Genomic DNA, 21,864 nt, shown 5'->3' on the forward strand with positions numbered 1-21,864 from the left:
ACCTTCTTTTCCATTAATACTATAATACTTATTTGTGCTTAACTCCTTATAACATTTCTACTAAAGCCATATAATTTCATTCCAACATTTTTCTAACGCTCATTAATTTTACAGTATTTCTATAAATAAACTTTTTCCAATGTGTTTAATACTTTTCAGTGAGTGGTAGGCAACTAACTTTTACTCAGACCAAGACCCACTGAAATTAATGAACATGATAGGCCCATTGATTTCAGTAGGTTTAGTCTGAGGAGACCTCAGTTGAATACTGCTCAATATATTATAACCAACAAGTATACAGCAATAGATGGATGAGCATGGAATGCTGCGTTCTACCGAGTCAGACCGCAAATCCATCTAGTTGAGTTTTGTTGACAATTGTTGCCACCAGCAGCTTTCTGGGATTTCAGACAGGATTCGCTCCCGGCCCCTGGACTGTTCTTTGAGTCTGAAAATGCCTCTGTTGGCACCTCTTCACCACCCTGTTTATTGCTACCATATCAGGGGTGCCAACAATAATAAAATATTGAGGGGCCCAGGTAAGCCCCACCCTGCATAATGAGTCACATGATGTGGCGCGCATGCGCGCGCACACACACACACACGTTAAAACTGGAGGAGGGAAAACACAATTACAAAAATAATAAAATAGTGTATAATCTCCTCTGCAAAATTGGATTTATTAGCTAGCACTGTGCAGAGATTGAGTTGTTTGATCGGGAAATTTAAATCTCTGCAGTGGACAAACTAGAAAAGCCTTTTTCAACCGTGATCCTCTCCCCACTATGTCATCATAAAACCACAGAACCATGGAATTGTAGAGTTGGAAGGGATCACAAGGGTAATCTAGCCCAACCCTAGGCAGAAATCTTTTTGTCCTATGAGGTTCTTGATCTCACAGCCCTGAGATCAAGAGTCTCGTGTTCTACCAGTTGAGCAATTGATCTCAGCTGCCTCGTTTTGAGATAGCCTGTGTTTTATGAAATTGTGTGTTTCTTTATTTGAAAGTGTGCTGCTGCTTCACCCATTCTTAATCCTTCTAGAGCTAAAAAATGGACAAGATGAAAGAAATACATCTGGGTAGCAAAGTACATCTATGCGTTGTTAGGAAACTCATTTCACAGACACTAGATGTCACTCCTTACTTTAGCCACTCAGGGTCAAACTGCAGGAGATGTTAAACAAGTCTTTGTAATTAGAGTACACTTTTTATTTTTAAATTTTAAAAAAATGTGTATATGAGTTCTTTTGAGGAAGGCTGATAATCACTGGGATTGAAGGAGGCAGGGAGGGGAGTTTAACCCTTTTCTCTGCCACAGTGCTGATGAAATTTGCTCCTTTGAAGCCACTCTTTGCATTTGTTGTTGTTTAGTCGTTTACTCGTGTCCGACTCTTTGTGACCCCATGGACCAGAGCATGCCTGGCCCTCCTGTCTTCCATTGCCTCCCGCAGCTTGGTCAAACTCATGTTAGTAGCTTCGAGAACACCGTCCAACCATCTCATCCTCTATTGTCCCCTTCTCCTTGTACCCTCAATCTTTCCCAACATCAGGGTCTTTTCCAGGGAGTCTTCTCTTCTCATGAGGTGGCCAAAGTATTGGAGCCTCAGCTGCAGGATCTGTCCTTCCAGTGAGCACTCAGGGCTGATTTCCTTCAGAATGGAAAGGTTTGATATTTTGCAGTCCATGGTACTCTCAAGAGTCTCCTCCAGCACCAGAATTCAAAAGCATCAATTCTTCAGCGATCAGCCTTTTTATGGTCCAGCTCTCACTTCCATACATCACTACTGGAAAACTCTTTGCATTAGGTAGGGGGAAAAAACCCCTTCCCACTAAGCCAGGGTGGAAAGGGTTAAGCCCCCTACCTGCCAGTTACAGTCCTGATAATTATAGGGCCCCTGCCCCCCCCCCAATGACTGCTTTTTGCATTAAAAAAACAATAACACATGCACACTAATTGCAAAGACACATTTAACATCACAGGTAGTTTGGTTTGAACACAGGTGTCCCCCAAAAGACAAAAATGGGTGTGGTGATTTTCCAGACACAGAAATTGAAACTGCCGATTGTAAACAGAAACACCTGGTGTAGCTGTGGGAACATAGGAACTCGCCTTCTCAGTGAGTCAGAGAGTTTGCCTATCTAGCCCACTATTCTCTGCAAACAGACTGGCAGCGGCTCTCCCAAGTTTTTGAGGTAAGGGACGTTCCCATCCCTACCTGGAGATGCTGGGGACTGAAGCTGGGACCTTCTCTATGCAAGGCAGATGCTCTCCCACTGCGCTTATGGCCCTATAAATGTTGCATAGAAGCAGTGGAGAACAAGGGCTGACTTCACCCGCAAGTAAATTTCCGAGGGCTGCATGCTGATTGCCTTAAGGGCCAGAGGCGGAAAGTAAGTGAAGCAACCAAGGCAACTCTTGCCTTTGCACAGTAGATGACATTTGAGCCTTGCAGAATCCAGAGGTTTCTGTTTCTACACCCATGGATCTCTCTCCATCTTCGGCCCAGGCAAGAGAGAGGTATTATCACAGGGCAAGGGCACACTCCAGGTAGACAAAACCAGTAGAGGAGGGTGTGAGGCAAAGCTAAGGAGGACTGTGTTCCCTGGTGAGAGTCTCAAGGGCCAGATAGAGATGCCTGGAGGGCCACATTCACCCACCCCTGCTGTACAGAGTATATTCTTTTTTTTCTTTTTGATACACCAAAAAAGAAAAAAAAAACAAGACAAGAAATACAAACCAAACCATAATATGGACATTATTAATTACAAATCAATAAAACAAAAAGCGGTCCTTGGACTATAAACCCGACCTCCCATCCATTCCTTATTTCAATTATCTATTTGTTACCAATACACGTTTTTGTCTTAAATTGACTAATTAATTATTGATTTCGCTAAGGTTTCAGATCTGTCTTAAATCTACTACAGTACTAAAGTTATTCAAACCCTGCAACAGAGTTTAAACTACTGTAATTGTAGTTATATTCTAGTATGTTAATTATAATTTATAATTTATGTAGCTCTAAAACCCCATGGTTTTTCTGGTGCTTGGTTTTAGTGGATGTGTAAACTTTTATTCTATATTACATATTGTTTTCAAATTTTAGGTTGCAGGTGGGCTTTCTGGTAGAGGGGTGGTGCGAGTCTGCCATTCTATTTCCTCCTAATTTTATTGTTTTCAGAATCATCGCATATGTGTACCCAGGGGCGGAAGAAGGGGGTGCAGTGTGGGCGGGCTGCCCTGGGTGTCACCACTGAGGGGGGGTGACAAAATATCTGGGACAGTTGATTGATATGATGTATGTATGTGTGCATCTGTCCTGTTGAGGCAGTCTTGATGGAATGGCGTCCCCTAGGTAACAGCTGAGCAGAGAGGGGGCCTGATGGAGCTGATAGAGAGAGCTCTTCACCCTCGTTACTGGAAGTAAAGGTAGCCCATACCCAGCCCAGCCCAGCCCAGCCAACCCAGTTTTCCCTGGAGACCCCCACAAAGTATGTTACCAAAGCCTGTATTCCAGGACATACACCACAACTTATAAGAGTATCCATATGTAAAACATGTTCTTCTTATGTGATCTACAACAGTATAAATGGTTGGAACCGATACAGTGGTACCTCGGGTTAAGTACTTAATTCGTTCTGGAGGTCCGTTCTTAACCTGAAACTGTTCTTAACCTGAAGCACCACTTTAGCTAATGGGGCCTCCTGCTGCTGCTGCGCTGCCAGAGCACGATCTCTGTTCTCATCCTGAAGCAAAGTTCTTAACCCAAGGTACTATTTCTGGGTTAGCGGAATCTGTAACCTGAAGCGTCTGTAACCTGAAGTGTGTGTAACCCGAGGTACCACTGTATTTGGCTTTCAGGAGTATTTGTAAATGAAACAAGCTCTGCCATTCTCCAGCAATCGTCTCTTTGCGCTTTGTTCCTCTTGCCAGCCTCGATTTATGCGCCAGCTTTTCTGTAAGGGCAATAGGCTAGGCTCTCTTGTATTCAAGTTTGTTCCTTCTAAGATCTTCCATGCTGTGGCTTACAACCATATGTGCTGCCACTAAGAGAAATCCAATGAGTGGTTTGGACATTGCCTTTCTAAAGGTCATTATAAATCCACTCCGAGGTCTGGTGGTAAAGCCCAAATTACGCAGTAACAAAAGGCAGGAACACGTCCTTCGTGGTGTGTAATTGTACCCAACATCCCTCACTTTATCTTGCTGCTTTGCTACCTCCTTCTCAGCGTCTTTCCGGGACTCCTTGCTGCTCTAAGATGCCCTGGGGTGGTTTGAGGAGGAGAGAAGGTGTCAAATAGCAGAGAACCTTTTTCCAAGATACTGCATGTACCATACACACATGCACATACTGTAGGTGTGTGTTAGAGAGTTTTGCTTTAAAGAACAGAATGGGCAGGCCCTTGGCTCAATAAGGCTGCATTTTTCAGAATCTAAAGAAAGATTCCTGTCCCCTTGATGCAAAGAAGGCTACATTTTTGGTTCTGGACTGTGTGGATTCTTTTAAAAAAAACACACATATTTTTATTGATTTTCAAATTTTAACAATTATATAGTACCATAACATAACAGCCATTATCTCATTTGCTGTACTAAGCATACAACTTCCCCCTGTCCTTTTTCTGGTTTGTTTCTGTTACATTTTATTTTGCACATTTGTAACATCTCCACCCTATATTTATCTTAACTTGTCTTAACACTCTCTTTTATCTTAAATAGAATGTTAATTCTTCTTACGAAGTGAGTCTTATCTCAGTCCTGCTCAGTGGCATAGCGTGGGTTGTCAGTACCCGGGGCAAGGCAAGTAATTTGCGCCCCCTAACCCCTAACCTGCCGCCGCTGCCAGCTTCTTCTCGCTGCTGCCTGGTCTGGTCTGGTGTGGTTCTCTCCCGCACTCAGCGCTGCGCTGTGTGGCCGCTGCACTGTCCCTCCCCCAGATAGTCCCTCGCTCTCTCTCCGCACCGCACGCCTGGCACCCACCCCCTCCACAGTGGGCGGCGACCAGGCGGCTCAGATCGGATTCGCACAGCCAGCACTGCAGTGAGAGAGAGTGAGTGAGCCAGGTAGGGGCAGAGAGCTGCGAGTGCGAGCGCCCGGTGCGGCTGCCCCCCCCTGCACCCCCCACGCTATGCCACTGGTCCTGTTAGTGTCTTTATATGTGTGCAATAAGTCTCTAAATACAGTACCTCGGGTTAAGTACTTAATTCGTTCCGGAGGTCCATTCTTAACCTGAAACTGTTCTTAACCTGAAGCACCACTTTAGCTAATGGGGCCTCCTGCTGCCACTGCGCCGCTGGAGCATGATTTCTGTTCTCATCCTGAAGCAAAGTTCTTAACCCGAGGTAGTATTTCTGGGTTAGCGGAGTCTGTAACCTGAAGCATATGTAACCTGAAGCATATGTAACCCGAGGTACCACTGTATAGTATAAATTTAGTCCATTCTTTCTGGAATGTTTGGTCACACTGGTTCCAGATACGTTCAGTCGGCCTTGCCATTTCCGCATATTCCATAACTTTCATCTGCCATTCTTCTATTGCTGGAAGTTCCTGCTGTTTCCATTTTGGGGCTAGCAAAATTCTTGCCACCGTTATAGCGTACATAAACAACTTCCAATCTATTTTTGGTATTTCCTCTCCAACCATTCCTAGTAGAAATGCTTCAGGACTCTTTGGAAAGGTGTACCTGAACATTCTTTTTAACTCATCATATATATTATTCCAAAAGACTTTGACCTTGTCGCAGTGGACCGTGTGAATGCTTAATGCTGCAATCAATTATTCAGCATTCTGGGCTTTAACCTCTAAAGCTTAAGATGAGTGTGAGGGACCCGTGTCTCTCCAGATATTGTTAGCCTCCAACACTCAACACCCCGACTCATTGGCCATGCTGGCTGCGCAGTGGCGTAGCGTGGGGGGTGCAGGGGGGGGCCGGCCGCACCGGGCGCAACATCTGGGGGTTAGGGGGCGTAAATCCACGGGTTAGGGGGTGCAAATTACTTGCCTTGCTCCGGGTGCTGACAACCCACGCTACGCCACTGTGGCTGTGAATGGCAGTGCCCCTATTTTCCAGGGACAGTCCCAGATTTATGGAAACCTTCCAGGTTTCTGATTTGATCCCAGAATGTCCCGCTTTTCCTGAGGACGTCCCTATGCTCATTAGAGAAATGTTGGAGGGTATGCTCCATCTACTTCCCCCATAGTTTTATATACGTCTAGATAAAAGGCATTTAAGCAGAGACAATAAACCAGAAGCCCCAAACGTCACAATGTTTTCTGCCTGTGTAGTCGCTCCATCCCTTGCAAGAAAATGGGCTTTTTTGTTTAGAGAAAAGGTGAGCAATAAGGGCAGATCCACACTATACATTTCAGGCTCATTCAGCATACATTTCAAACTTTCCCCAAAGCACCCTGGGAACTGTGGTTTGTTATGGGTGCTGGGGGTTGTAGCCCTTTGAGGAATAAATCCCAGCCCCCAGGGTCCTTTCGGGTGAGTCATGTGCTTGAAATGTGTTTCGGATGTGCTTGAAATGTATAGTGTGGATCTGGCCTAAGAGGGGACATGATAGACGTGTCATACCTGTTGGCTGCAGTTGGATGGGGTTGAAAAAATGAAAAGAGTAGGGTTGGGGTTCTGGGTTTCCATTCTCTTCCCCAGTCCTTGCCCAACCTGGTGCCTTCTAGATATTGCTATACTCCAATGCTCATCATCCCTGACCTTGGGCTGTGCTGTCCAGGGCTGATCGGAGGTGGGTCCAGCAATATCTGCAGGGCACCAGGTTGGGCAAGGCTGCTTTAAAAAAAAAGAAGCTTTATTTCTCCTTTGGAAGGATGTCTCCGTGGGGAGATGGAGCTGCCCAGTTACATTATTCATATGTATGTGAGCCCAGGAAGATACAGTTACATTCCAGCCTCTCAGTCAGTGACTATACCTTGACTTTTTAACTCCCGGCACCCTGTAGAAAACAGCAAATTGAAAAATCTCCTGACCGGCAGGTTGTTGTGGAAACCTGGAGAGGGGCACTGAGGACAATTTCCCCCACAGAACAATAAGGAGAAAGACTTCTGCAAGATAAGTCTCAGAAGCAACCTCTGCTGTGGCCAGATCCTGCGTTAGTTCTTAACTTTCTTGGGGGGAATTAAAGAGGTCAACGTCACAGCATCCGAAGCATAGGAAAAAACGCAGTGATACCTGCGGGGACTTGCCCAATCCGGTCAGAAGGTAAATTAAGAGAAGGCTGTTCTCTCTTTCTCTCTCTGCCTCTCCCCCTGTAGTTCTGAAGAGGGCAATTTTAATACGGGGGGAAATGTTCCCACTTTTGCTGCAAAGGTCTTGAGGCCGGGTTCCAAATCTGAAGAAGCACCATGCGCATGTTGCCCTGATAATTTCTTCCTTGCTTCTGTCACCATGGGCATTCCTGTCTACCTCTGCCCAAGGGCAAACCCTGTGGTGAAGTGGCCGAGAGAAAGCAGAGGATGAGGCTCTTCCGACACCAAGAAAATGGTTAAGAAAGGGAAAGATGCCAAGAAGGGGAAGAAGGAGGCCGTCAGCGACTCCGAAGAGGTGTCGGAGGCTGACCAAAATGCCGAGGGGAGCGAGGTGGGCAGCGAGGTGGCGGAGGTAGCGGAGGTGGCAGAGGTGGCGGAGGTGGTGGAGGAAGAGGAGATCGAAGAAGACCCGAAGGCTAAAAAAGGGAAAGACAAGAAAGGGGGGTTGGCCAAATTTGGTAAGAAAGGGGCAGCCAAAGGCAAGAAAGGGGCAGCGGAAGAGGAGGCCGTGGTGGTGGAGGAGGAGGAAGATGCCTCTGGGAAGAAGAAAGGAAAGCCGCTGAAAGGCGCCTCCAAGCTGGTCATCGGCCTGGCGACTGACGATGCCAAGAAGAAGAAAGGGGCCAAGAAGGAGCAAGCCAAAGCCCAGCTGAAAGGGGCCACCAAGGCCATGACGATAGCCAAGAAGGAGGATCCGCCCCCTAGGAGGCGGAGCTTGAAGAGCACGTCCAAGTTCTTGATGGGCTTCCGAGGGCTGGGCCCAAAGAAGAGCCGCAAGAAAGGCCAGTTCAAGAACGCCTCCCGCTTCTTCTGGGGGCTGAAGAAGCACAGCACCACAAAGAAGTCCAAGAAGAACAAGGGCATCCTCAAGTCCACCTCCAACCTTATGATGCGCTTTAAGTCCCTTGGGAAGAAGAAGAAGAAGGAGAGGAAGAAAGAGGCGCCGCCCAAGGCGGAGGGGAAGAAGTCGACCTTCATGCTGATACGCTTCGGCGGTGGGAAAGCTACAGGCAAAGGGTTATTTGGCGGCCTGTGCCGGAAGAGGAAGGTGGGCAACTTCAAGCCCCGGGCCGAGATCGTCAGCAACGTTGCAGCTGCAACCAGCTGGCTGACCAGGAGATTCTTGGCCAAACACGGCCGGTGCACCTGCGATGGAAAGGTCACCAATGAATCCTGGCTGACCAAGATTGGAGCCAAGAAGCTGCCCTTCCCATCGGGGGATGAGGTTCTGAAGCACAAAGCTAACATGAGGAAGACCCCAGGAGGCAAGAGCACCCTCTACGGCCAACCCCAGGAAGAGTTCGGCTACTGGGAAGATGTGGATTCTGCCACCCCACTGAATTTCTACGATGACTGCCAAGAGGAAGATTATTACGACCCAGAAGTGTGTGATGGTGAGCATGATGACAGGTATCCAGCGGATGAAGAATCTGGACCATTTGAGGAGCCGGTGGAGTTCTATGAGCAAGACCAGTGTGACTATCCTAATCGTGATAATCCAGATTATGAACTCTCTGCCAGCTATTCTCCGTACGAATCTTATGATGCCTTTGGGAGTGGTTATGAAGAGGGCGAAGGGACACATGGGCCCCATTTTGCAGGGGAAGATGAACTGGGGTATCCTGATGATGGCACCTACTCTCAGCACGAAGTCAGCTACAGCGAGCACGAATGGTCCCCTCAGACACAGTCTTCGTATAACCCGTACGCCTATCCATTGGATGACATCGTGGAGACAGATGAAACGGAAGGAGCTGTGGAAGAACAGGGCCGCTACCCCACTGCGCTCTCCAATTCTTCCTTTTTTGATCAGCAAGGGATGGGAGAAAATTTGCCTTCCAAGCTGTCTGTGAAAAGAGGCTTCCGGCTTTTCCCAAGGCCTCAGGTGAAACTCTTCGGCACAGACAAGCTTGATGTCTCCCTCCCTCCTTCACCACACATTCCGCTTGCCAGTTTTGATCTAGAGGAGGAGGAAGAGGAAGAAGAATCAGAGCCCTTGACATCTCCTTTTGCCCAGTTTGATGATCAGAATCTAGAGCCTCCCAGGTCACCGAGGACTTTCTCAAAGCTGCTCCCTGGCTGTTTCGTTCGGAAGCTTCAAAGGCCTCTCTCCCCAGACTCGCCCAGAAGGCATTTGATCCCGGCTGCGAATAATCCTAGCTTCTCCCCCAGAGAATTTGGAAGCCCTCTGGGGCAGTTCCTACAAAGATCTCTCTCACAACCAAAGCCCATACTCAAGCACCGCGGGAATGATGGACCAAGCAGGCCTACTACGCCATCTCCAACTAGGAGAACTCTGTCTTCACCATTAGGAGAGAGTAGGCGTATGGGGCCGCCTTCTCCTCAGCTGGGGGCAAGGCTCTCTCAGATGGTCAGTTTAGCATCTTCTCCTCAATCCATGAGGCGGTTTGGGACTCCAGGGAGGCACGGCAGTGGCCTCGCTCCTTCTCACCCTGCAGCGAGACTACGAGATGCTCTTCAGGAAGAGCTGCACAACACACTTCCATTTGCCCGGTCATCTTCCTACACAAAGACACACCAAGAAGGCCCCAGCTCACCTCAGAGGGAATTCAGCCAAACAGCCAACTCTCCCTCTTCTCTAAAACAAAGTCCAAGGTCATATGGCTTAAATAGGCCTCAGACCGGCTTCCACGTTCCTGAGATAAGTAACCCTTATCAGCAGTTGTCTGGTGGCCACCAGCCCTCAAGGTCCTCCTCTTCTTCATGGTCAACAATCATGCATGGAAGTCCTTCCCTCCAGCGGAGGAACTCACCTACATCTGGGGCTCCTACTCCTTTGAAGAGAGTCATTTCACCGCCAGAAAATGCTACTCCATCATGGGGACATAGGCCAGCCACCACAGGGAACCCATCAGAAAATGCCACCTTCCGCTCACCTTCATCCCCTAGACCAACAGCACGTAATCCTTTTATGAGCCAACACACTCCATCCTCCTCTAGTTTAGGAGGAGTCAGTAGTCACAGGACCGAGGCCCCTTTGAGCCATCCTTCATTTCATGGCTCCGTCAAATCCATTACTTCCAAGTTCCAGGATGCTATGTCAAATAGAACCCCCGGAAGATTTGCCTCAGCGGGCTTCCATAATCCCACCACCGGGAGATTGAAAGCCCCTCCCTCACCTCAACCATCTCTAAGGAATTTTGGCTCGCCTCCCATCCAAAACCCTTTCCAGCCGCCAAGGAGAATGAGCCCCCCGCCTGTGGATGCTCAAGCCATGCTCCCCCAAGCTTGGAGCAGGCAGCAAGAGCCCCCGACCAAAGCCGTGAAACCGTTAATGAGAAACCAGTTCATGAGGCAGTTTGGCTCCCAGTCCCCCAATTTGTCTGCCAGGAGCTCCCCTCACATGTTTACGCAGCAAGGGAGCCGGAGGGTCACCATCAGGGAGTCTCCAAGAAACTCGGCTCCTCTCACCGAGGCTTTTGATGGTGCCAATGGACCAGGAGAGGCTCAGTGGCAACAGCAGCAACAGCAGCAGCAGCAGCAGAGGTGGGACCGTGTTTCTGGGAATGGAAGGCCAGCAGCCTGGAATCCCTCACCCAAGACAAGAGCCAGCGGAAGCCTGAGGAGCCTTTCGAATCTGTCTGTGCCCTCGAGTCCTGTTCCCAGCACCCGGCAGGCCTACCTGCAGCGCGTCGGACAGCCATTAGCTGGGATGGCCCAGGCTGTTTCGTCCATCAGGCTTCCCCCTTCCCTGACAAAAAGCAGCACGAAAGATAGGAATGCGTCCCAGGCACGGGCTGATCACATCCCTGGACAGTTGCCCCCCTTTTCCAGGAGTCTATTTTATGAGGATACTCCTCCTCCACCGCCTCCACCACCACCATCATCGAAGCAAGCAGGGTTGGCCGGCCACTCCCGGTCACCGACTCCAAAACTGGCCCGCAAGGCCTGGGATAGTAATTGGTCCTACGCCATTTCTGGGGGCAATCCTGGCCACTTGGGAGGGCCCAACCTCAGCCCCTTGTCCCAAAGGGCAGCTTCGTTTAAGGGGCCCACCTACAACATGGGAAGGGGGAGTCCTTCCCTTCCCCGTTCCTCACCCTTTCGGAATAACCACCTGGGAAGCTGGGAAGCTGCCTATTCGCCCGCCGAACTGCATGAAAACGACGCGGAGGACAGCTTTGGGAGGTACGCCGTCGTCATGCCCCAGATCCAGCGGATCGGCTCTTCCTTCAGGAGGAAATCCCGCATGCAAAACCAGAACAGCCCCCGGCACCAGGCAGCTAACGATTGGGCCTCGGGGAGCTTGAACCCATCGACATCTTTCCAGGGAGGCAGTGGCTTGGCTTGGTACCTGACACGGGGGTCGACGATGCACCACACGGAATTTGGTGGGATGAGCAAGAGGTGGCGGTGCAAGGTAATTGAAGGAGAGCCCTGTACTATTTTGTGACGGGGAGGGGGAGGGGAGTGGAGCAGAACAGGGCCGGCCCTATCGTTAGGCAGAGTGTGGTAACTGTCTCAGGCGGCGGATGTTCAGGGGAGGGCAGCTTCCCTAGCTGTTTCTTCTCTGGCCTCTTCTGGGAGGCAAGAGTTTGATTTGGCACAATACCTGTCCTGTCCCCCCATAACTAGCCGAGTACCCTCAGGATCCTGTTGCCCCTGTAATTAAGTAAGATTCAACTGTCCATGAAATCTGTTTGTGTGGGGCGCATTTTGCCCTTCTCCTTGGGTTGGCCCTGGTCTGGGAACTAGGGGTGGATGGAAGTGGAAAGGTTATCCTGAATTGGACTTTTCTGTCCAGGTTCTCTTGGAATTCTGGATCAGGTTCACTCGCAAGGTCTCACTTAGGGATGGGAAGTAATTCAGTTACGTTTGCAGTTATATGAGCCTGCTGGATGAGGCCAGTGGCTCCTGTTCTTACAGTGGCCAAACAGAACCCCCTATGGGAAGTTCGCAAGCAGCACCTGAATCAACAGCAGTCACCCCTCCTGCTTTTTCCAGCAACTGGAATTCAGAAACATTTGCTGCCTCTGACAGTGGAGGCAAACCACAGCCCTCAGGGTTAGTAGCCCCTGTTAGAGGCACAAGCTGCCTGTCCGAGCGAAAGAGCTGTATGTAAATTTAGGGACCTGATCTCCGACATGGAGCTGGCATGGAACAGGAGGAGAGTATTAATTAGAGCGAAGCTGACTCCTGCTGCCTTGAGCTGAGCTGCCTGAAGCGGATCATCGTTCAAAGCCCAGCTTTTGAGGAGCTTATCTTTTGATACGTATTTGCTTACCAATCTTCTGCCACTGCCTTTACAGTCTCGATACCAACAAACAGGGCACCACGGCAGGCTTGAAAACGAGATGCTGCCTGTAAGCAAAGTCACTTAAATAACACAGACAGAGCCCAGGGAGAAAAGTCTTGATAACACTTTACTGAGCAAAACTGAACAACAACAGTGTACGATTTGAGGAGAAAGGAATAGAGAGGTTTTGTCTTTCTTAGTTCAGGCTTTGTGCATGGAGGGAGACATACAACCAAACATACAGAGGAAAACTCCCTCAAAAGTACTCAGCCAATCAGGGCTCGTGTTACCTCAGCAAAGATCAGGTCACTCTGCATGGTTGCTAAGCAACATCTTCTCTTCCACCACTTTCTTGGGGATTATCCACACCTTTCCTAGAAGCAGTGGGAATGTTTATAGAGAGCCAGTATGGTGTGAAGGTTAGAGCGTTGGTTTAGAACTTGAGAGATCAGGGTTCAAATCCCCACTTTTCCATGAAGCTTACTAGGTGTTAAAATGAAGCAGGAGGGAAATCATCTATGCTCTCTTGAGCTACTTGGAAAAGGGATAGGATAAAAATTTACTTTAAAAAAAATTGTTTGGTGTTTCAAAAGCATCAGGGATAGAGCCAACCTGTGCCTAGGCTGCACTGGTGCAGGTGGGGGGCTCACGTAATCATGTGTTCTTTTGTAGTGTGTGTATTTACACACACAACCTATGCATAGAAATCTAGAATATCAAGGAGGGGTCTAGTTCTGACATGCTAGTTTTCTACGGGGAAGGGGTTTTGGGTTGTTTTTTAGTGCACGCAAGATAATTCAATCATTTCAGTGCCTACCTGCAGTCTGAAATGATTCAGCCGAGACACGGCATGACGACTTGAGAAAGAATTAGGACTTGGTAGCCCCTTACTCTAGATACCTTTTAACCATTTGTTCTTTTACTTACAGTCAAGGTGGCTAAAGGGTTAGGAATGGGGGGTTGGAGGACACCTGGGGGTTCCTCAGGAGTTTAGCAGGGGCCCTTCAGTACAACTATTAGTCACAGCAGGCCAATTTGCTCCCTTGCTCCTGCTCTTGGGCCACATTCACGCCATGCATTTAATGCACTATAATACCACTCATGGCTTCCCCCAGAGAATTCTGGGAGATGTAGTTTGTGAAGTGTCCTGAGGGTTGTTAGGAGGCCCCTATTCCTGTCCCAGAGCTACAATTCCCAGAGTTCCCTGTGAGGAGAGACTGGCTTTGACAACGTTCAGACCACGAGGACGGGGCAGCTCCTGCCCCACAATTCCTCCTCCAGACAGCTTATATATCCTCTCAATCACTCTATATATCTATCAGGACGGGTGTCAGGGTCAGGTCAGCAATATGTCACAAGATGTCGGTGAAGTTAACTCTTTATACAAACAAACAAACAAACAAACAAACAAACAACAGCTCAGGCCAAGTAAGCACCCCAATTCTTCCCAGTTGATCTTGTCCCAATGAGGCAGTTGTGAGGACTGAAGGTCCACAGCTCTCTAAGTCTATTTCTTCTCCAGGTCCTTCTCAAGCAATCTGAGACGCCTTCATCTTCCCTTTCTTTGCTCCACCCTCTTCATTCCTTTTCATGTTCTGGGAGACAAGCGGGGATAGGAGCTTGTCACATCAGGAGGGGAAGATTCCCTGGATTCTTCACCAGCCTGACTCATCTCTGCCTCCTGCCCCCTCTCCTCTCCAGCCTCCGCTCTGCTTCTGACTCTGGACCCCTCTCTACCACAGCCTCTTCCTGCTCATTAAACCCTGTTACCTTTTCAGCTTCCAGCACATCCTCTTCCCAGTCTTCTCCCTCTGACCACTCGTCGTCCCCCCACCCCAATCCCCTGGCTCTGAGCCTTCTTCCCTCGGGGGCCCCATGGCTGGGTCCTCCCACCGCTCCTCTGTATCCAACCAGCCCATGACAATATTCTATAAATCACTTCATATATGGTGTCCTGCGTCTTGAACCAGCCACTGTCACAACCAACCCCAGGTGCCTTATTCAGGAATAGTTTTGTAGTCTTGTATTTTCCCACCAGTTGTATAACTGCTCTCTTTTTTAATTGATAAGTTCCAATGATATTGTTTGCCATACAGGGGTGCCTTGGTTTATGAACTTAATCCATTCCAGAACTGTTCTTAAACCAAAGCGTTCTTAAACCAAGGTGTGCTTTCCCATAGCAGCAGGGGATTCAATTTACAAATGGAACACACTCAACAGGAAGTGGAACATGTTCTGCTTCAAAGGCAAAGTTCACAAACCAAAACACCTACTTTCAGGTTTGCAGCGTTCTTAATCCAAGTTGTTCATAAACCAAGGTACCACTGTATTTTATTGCGGAAAGCCGCTTTGAGAACGGGCGTTACAAGCAATAAATAATACCCTGAATAATAAATGCATTGATTGCATGTATTTGCATACAAAAGATCACCTGCGTTTTCCTTGAGGGTCAAGTGCATGGGGACGTGGATCTGAGCATGTGCTGATTTTATTGCCTTTTCCTCTCTGCAAATATAGATGCACACCACCCACAGCTTGCAATGTCCAGCCCACCCACTGCAGCACGGGGATAATGCTGTGGAAGACATGACCCAGCTGGAGTAAGTTGACTGCTGTCGGATAATTTAATTTAAGGAACGCTTGGAATCTGCAAATGCGGGGAATCCCAGACAAATATTGTGAATATCCAAAATGATGAATGTGAATGTCCAAAACTCTCTGCCCCTCTGGACTAAAGATGTTGGGGAAATAGAGCGAAAATGGGAGTAAAAATTGCCGGTCCTTGCTTGTTTGCCCCATGGAAATTAATTCAGCGAATATGGTTGGCGTTTGCTCTTGTTGCTTTCTGTCTGCAAATGATATGTAATTGATTCAGACTCAGGCTTCCTCAACCTCGGCCCTCCAGATGTTTTGAGACTACAATTCCCATCATCCCTGACCACTGGTCCTGCTAGCTAGGGTTCATGGGAGTTGTAGGCCAAAAACATCTGGAGGGCCGAGGTTGAGGAAGCCTGGATTATGTCTTCCCTGACCCCCCCCATGTGCATTGCATTTTCTTTGGGGTACAACAACCTAATGATAACATAACTAATACATAACAAATAGTCTTTGAAAGAACTCCTTTCTTTCTGTACACTGCAGAGACCTCCAGGAGAATGCGGTTCTTAACAACATCAGGTTGAGGTTTGACCGGGGACTAATTTATGTAAGTTGGTTGTTGTCCTTTCGCTTTTGCTTATTTCCAAAGCTTAATGAACTGTTGGGAAAGAACCCAGTATGGTGATGTGGATGCAGTGTTGGCCCATGGAGACCTGGGTTCAGATCCTCACTAAGCGACAAAGCACTCTGGGCGATCTTGGGATTGTTGTAACAATCAAAGTGGGAACTGGGGTTGGGAGGTGGGAAGTGAACTCTGTATACCAGCCATCCCACAACCAACAAAGCTCCCATCAGTTCCAGCAACATATGGCTGTTTGCCGGCTGGGTCTGATGGGAGCTGTTGTCCAAAATATATGGAGGGCACCATAAGGCGGGTGCACACCATCCAGCTCGTGGGGGCAGGGAAGGATGAAATAAAGATGCAATGATTAAAGTAAATTAAAAATATGGGATTTTAAAAATAACAAATGCATAAATGAAAGCAAACTATAGGAAGATGAAGGAAAAGGTTCTGAAGGAGCTCCAGGTAATGCTAAGGTTACATCCAGTGGGTTCCGTTCTTGCTTATTTGTGGTTTTGATACACAAAGCACCCAATTACTTTTGAGTAACCACCCAACCAAGTAAGTTGGGTTGTTTATTAATGAGTAACTGTGCTGTTTGGTAGGGTTCTACTTCACTTGACTGTGCTTGGTGTTCAATACACACACACAGAGAAGCCTGGTTTGCACATAATGCTAATCAATTACGGTTTGTTTAACAAACCAGGAGTTGTCCCACAGACAATCAAACAACCCATGACTTGTTTCTCCATAGTTTGTTTCGTTTTGCAGGATCTTTTGTCTTGTGCTTTTGTGGCTTTGTGAATGTCTTATCCAAACAAATCTTGGTTAAGGAAAGGTTCTGGGATTTCAAGCTGGACTTAAAACAAATCAGGGTTCATAAACCGACAGCAAACCATGGCTTCAGATCATGTTGTGTGTTTTTTTGCAATAAACAAATCATAGTTAAAGGTTCACATGTAAAACTAAACCACGGTTTAATAGGCAAGAATGGAATAAACCATGGCTTAGCATTATGTGTGAAGCAGGTCGTAGTGTCATGCATGCATTCAGAGCTTATCCCCTTCCACTGAATTTATCTCTTTCTCTTCTAGACCTATATAGGTAGTATCTTAGTGTCTGTGAATCCTTACAAAATGTACAACATCTACGGGACAGACCACGTGCTGCAATATGAAGGGAAAGCCTTGGGGGAGAACCCACCGTAAGTCTCTGCTGCTTACAGATTAGATCTGGAGGCAACGCACTGTGTATTGTTCACTTCCAAAGAAGTGCATGCTTTTTAAAAAGCATGGCTACAGAGGTATTCTGGAAAGTATGTGTGTATGTCTGCTGACATCTCAGGAGCCAGAGCAGTGGCTAAGTAACACATAAAGCAGTCTTATCCTGAATCAGACCATCACTCCATCTTGTCCAATCCAGCCTTCGCCAACCTGATGTTCTCTAGATGTTGTGGACTATAACCTCTATTGGCCCTGGTTACCATGGCAGTGCTAGCTGTGGCTGATAGGAGTTGTAGTCCAAAACCCTCTGGACAACATCGGGTTGGTAAAGGTTGGTCTAATTGACATGAAGTGGCTCTCAAGGATTTTGGGTAGATAAATGTTCTTCCCAGCTGTTGAGGACTTGGAGGGGAAAGGTCAGTACAATAAAGGTACTTCCTGCATTTCAGTGTGTTGCCAGTGTCCTCTAGAACTGCTTCCCTCCAGGCACCCAGTCCCAGAACACTGTGGTTCCTACTGCCAATGCAGGTCCGCTGGAATGTTAGCTTGATGGAAGCACGTCACTGATATCTGCATTGCAATTTAAGCCAGATTTTTAAATCCTCTCTTCCTTTCCGCAGGCACCTTTTCGCAATCACCAATATCGCCTACAGCAAACTGAGAGATGCCAAAATCAACCAGTGTATTATCATCAGGTAAGCTTTCAGTGCAACACCTTCCATCTTCCTGTTGGCAAGGCTGGTGCGTTCCGTTAAGGCGAGCTAGCCCATAACCTCCTCCAGTTCTGCAAGTGTTTGCAAGACCCATACATAACCTACAAGCATGTATGTTTTAGCATCGCAAGGAAGAGATGATAATAAATAACTAGGGCTGTCTTGTTCACCTGATTGCTTGTAGTGGCGAAAGTGGTTCGGGAAAAACGGAAGCCACCAAACTGATCCTCCGTTACCTGGCAGCGATAAATCAGAAGCACACTGCAACACAGCAGGTACAACAGCCCGACTGAAGGCAGCCAAGCCAGTCCAAGACCAGGGACTCATTCTGACATCCTTTTGCATCATGCTTTCCAGGCACAGATCTGGGCTTTAAAGCTTTGTTGTCTGAGTGCTGTTGAGGTTTTCTTGTCCCAGCGTTTACCCAGGAAAACCCACGTTTCACTGCTGAACTGGAGCAAATGTCAATCTGTAGAAAATGTGACTGCTTTTTGCTCCAATTCACCAGTTTTCCCAGGGAAAGGACTGGGACCAAAAAACAAACCGCTTGGATGCAGAGCTTTGAAGGCCAGATCGGTGCCTGAAAACATGACACAAAAGGAAGTCTGGATGAGCCCCTAAACTGATTAAAAGGTCTTGAGTCTCCATCTCTGGGGTGGGACTGCCAGGTTTGTTTGATGGGCAACCGCAAAGGGGATGGGTTGGAGAGCGTGAGCCATTCTGAGCTTTTTAAAAAACCTGATCAATTGCACACTGATTGCCTCCCAACTTCTGCTTCCTTCATGCACTTCCGCAGATAGAGGTACAGTGAAGCCGTGTGCAGTGTGAATGTTTTGCTGTGATTTAATAGAGTGGAACCAAGGATGGATTAAATTGCATGCAGATTGGTCCCTCATTTGCCTTGGTCTAATCTGAGCTTAACCACTGAGGAGTTACTCTGTCCCTTCCCATTCCTCTGTGCTTGGGTTAGCTACCACCGATCTGGTCTGGATAATCAAGAATTAAGGGTCAGTTGCTCCTCAGGATGTGCCTTGAAGGATGGTGACCCATACGCAAGGGGTTGCATTGGAGGGTCCAACCTTCAAGTTTACTGTGAAAAGACAGCTTCTAAGGTTGCCCCATCTGTCCTACCCTATTTGTTTTGGGGTACTGGGGAATGATCTGAGTCAGCGCCAGATTTACGTATAAGCTAAACAAGCTATAGCTTTGGGCCCCATTCACTTGGGCCCCCCCCAAAAAAATTTAAGGGGGAAAAAACTGGATGTACATTTCCAAAATGTAAGATAAAAACAAATAAAACCTACATACAGTAACAGTGTTTTGTGTTGTGTAGGCTCTATGATGTACATATTTCGTTATGTGCAAATGGCTTTAGATACCTATTAGGTCCATAAATTACCATATAGCATATATTCAACACAAAAACTGACAATTTGTTGTTGAGAAAGGACAGGTGGACATATAAAGGGCCCCATTACCTTCAGTAGCTTAGGGCCTCATCAAACCTAAATCCGGCCCTGAGCTGAGTGTCTAACATGAACCCTACATTTCTTGTTGCAGGGCAGTTGGCCATAAAAACCACACTCAGTCAAGGGTGGGTTGATTGTTCCAGGGGTTAAACCGCAAATGTGTGAGCCCTTAGCACATTGCGTGTGTGCAGCCTTTGCCTTCCATGTGAATATCCACATGTGCTGTACACCTCCAACATTGCAGCTGATGGGTCAGTCTTCATTGCTGTGAAATGTGCACATCTTGGCACCCTTGGCAGAGTTCTTGATCCTCAGATGCACCCAGCTAAGCCCTGGAGCATAGACCATCTACACTTGGCCCTTGGGATGCTCTCCAAGCCACTCCTTTCTCTGAGATGCACCCCTTACTCACCCTGCTGAGCACCCTCCTTGCATGATGGCTCTCCCTAGCGTGGGGAGACGACCCCATTATTTGTTGTGGAGTTTGAGCTTTAAACAAAGGAAACAATATCCTCCCCCTCATTGTCGCATGCCCGTGTGCTTTCTCCTCCTCCTTTCGTTTTATGCGGTGGTCGAGTCAGATCCTTGAAGCGACTCCTCTGCTGGAATCCTTCGGAAATGCCAAGACGGTGCGGAACGACAACTCCAGCAGGTTTGGGAAATTTGTGGAACTCTTTCTGGAGGAGTAAGTAACCACACGCCCTGCGTCTTTCTGTAGTTTTTCTCCTCTGTCCTTCCGACTGCATACTTAATGCTCCCATACGACCCTGCCTGAACTCTTAGGCCCTGATCCTAATTCCCCTACCCTGGGAGTTGTAGCCAATGTTAGTCCCACTCAGAGCAGACCCATTGAAATTAATGGCCATGGCTAACTTTGAACTACTAATTTCAATGGGTCTACTAACTTCAATGAGGCTACAACCCACTGGCAGGCAAATCCGGCTTCCTGCCCATGAGATATTGGGCTCATGTTAGGGGGTGGCCCAAGATCTCCTGCCCTTCTCCCTCCCGTTTAAAAAAGCTTTTTTATTTTTTACTTGCTTGTAAGGCTGTTGTGTAAACTGCAAAGCACCATTCTCATTTGCCCAAAGGCACCTTATACAGTATAAAATTAGCACATGCACAGGGGTCCTCTGCCCTGAGTAGGAATGAGCTGAGAAATTAAATTCAGGTCACATTTCAGTAATTCGCCCTTCCCAAAATGATCGGAGAACCAAAATGCAGCCATCCTTCAAATTGTGCACCTTTTCTGAATTTTGCAATGCATTTCTCCACCATGTAGTGTATGCAAAAATGCATAGCGTAAATCTTTCTTGAAATCTTTCTCATAAAAGTGAAAATAATGTACTGTATTAGGGGAAATTGCTTTGCAAAAAAATGTGTAGTTTAGGGGAAATTGCATACAAATGGGTGTATTAAGAGAAATTTGCACTCAAATGTTGATTAATTTTCACGAGGACATACTTCTAAGGGGCAACATGCACAGGACTCTGCTGTTTAACCACCCCTGCCCCCCAAACCCAGTGCAGATGAAGGAATTGTAAGCCATCCTACTACGCTGCCTTTGGGCTAGTTAATGGTGGTGCTTTGTAAGGCCAGTGGTGTCTCTAGAGCAGAAGCAGCCAACCTAGTCTCCTCCAGATGGTTAACCCCAAGTCCCATCATCCCCAGCCAGCTTGGCCAATGCTCAGGGATGATGGGAGTTGTAGTCCCAAACATCTGGAGAGCAACATGTTGCCTATCCCTGCCCTAGAGGTGGGCATTTCTTTTCCTTACTGATGTAAAGATGGGATTTTGTGATGTTTTAATGGTGGTATTGTGCTTTTTGGTATTTCCGGCCACAATATTTTTCTCGTGAATGGGCAGCTAATTAAGTAATTACAAATCTTAACAACTCCTACATGAAATTGCCCAAAATGCTGAGGTCATCTTCTGAGGCTCTTTTCCAGAGGTGAGGCAATCAAAGAAAGGGCCTTTTCAGTAGTGGCTCCCTGCTTGGGAAATACTCTCCCCAATGGGATTCACCTGGTACCAAGTATCATGTCTCTCCAATGCCTGATCAGCAACTTTTTATTTATCCAGGCCTTTTTATATAGTAGCTATTAGATCTGCTTCAGCACTGCTGCTACTTATTTTACTTTGCTTTGCTGCTTATCATCAGATTCTATAGTGTTTTGGGACGCGGGTGGCACTGTGGCCACCTATGCAAACTACAGTTTGTTGTTACAACTGACTCAGGCTTCTGGGAATTATAGAATTGGGCATGGCTGCCACAGCACTGGGCTGGCCCTGGTGATACGTTGGTGCACAATATGCTCTTCCTTTCTCATGGCACCTCAAGTTTGAAATAATAGAAAGTACCTTCTACTGGGCCCAAGATCCTATAGTTTTAAAGCAGGCTGGATATATGAGATTGTGTCTTGTTGGAATGTAGAAGTGTTGTAAGCCAAAAATAGCTGATCTCCTGGGTTTATGCCAATAAAACTCAGAAATGTGAGGAGTTAGGATTCCAACGTTGTTTATTGCAAAGCAATAGGTTGCAGTTGGATCGTTCCACAAAACTGCAACCCCGCCCGGTGGTCCAGGCAGTGGTATTTGCGTGGCGATACCTGCCGCCTCCCACAGATGGAATAAATAAAGACACCGGACACCAGAATTTAGGTTAATGGGCGAAAAATGGCCACAACTTTATTGATTACAGGTAAGAGCGGTAT

At 47.5% G+C, this 21,864-nt stretch overlaps 2 protein-coding genes across 2 annotated transcripts in view; both read left to right on the top strand.

Annotated features, from left to right (window-relative positions):
* Positions 1 to 7,500: 7,500 nt before the first annotated feature.
* LOC309356239 (unconventional myosin-XV-like) lies at positions 7,501 to 11,276 on the top strand (the record flags this gene model as incomplete). Its single annotated transcript, XM_081887512.1, has 2 exons — positions 7,501 to 11,175; positions 11,262 to 11,276. 2 exons carry the CDS (start codon positions 7,501 to 7,503, stop codon positions 11,274 to 11,276), a joined length of 3,690 nt encoding a protein of 1,229 aa, XP_081743638.1.
* A 14-nt stretch (positions 11,277 to 11,290) lies between these two features.
* The window catches only part of LOC309357091 (unconventional myosin-XV-like), a 100,464-nt gene continuing 89,890 nt past the window's right edge, over positions 11,291 to 21,864 (top strand). Inside the window, exons 1-7 of the mRNA XM_081889025.1 lie at positions 11,291 to 11,649; positions 15,043 to 15,125; positions 15,667 to 15,730; positions 16,840 to 16,949; positions 17,589 to 17,663; positions 17,866 to 17,956; positions 19,732 to 19,835. Of these exons, the coding sequence (XP_081745151.1) occupies positions 11,293 to 11,649; positions 15,043 to 15,125; positions 15,667 to 15,730; positions 16,840 to 16,949; positions 17,589 to 17,663; positions 17,866 to 17,956; positions 19,732 to 19,835 (884 nt within the window). The 5' untranslated portion in view covers positions 11,291 to 11,292. The remainder of the gene's footprint in view (positions 11,650 to 15,042; positions 15,126 to 15,666; positions 15,731 to 16,839; positions 16,950 to 17,588; positions 17,664 to 17,865; positions 17,957 to 19,731; positions 19,836 to 21,864) is intronic.

The sequence above is a fragment of the Podarcis melisellensis genome (assembly GCF_964234715.1).
Source record: "Podarcis melisellensis genome assembly, chromosome: 14".
In the NCBI taxonomy this organism is placed as follows: domain Eukaryota; kingdom Metazoa; phylum Chordata; class Lepidosauria; order Squamata; family Lacertidae; genus Podarcis; species Podarcis melisellensis.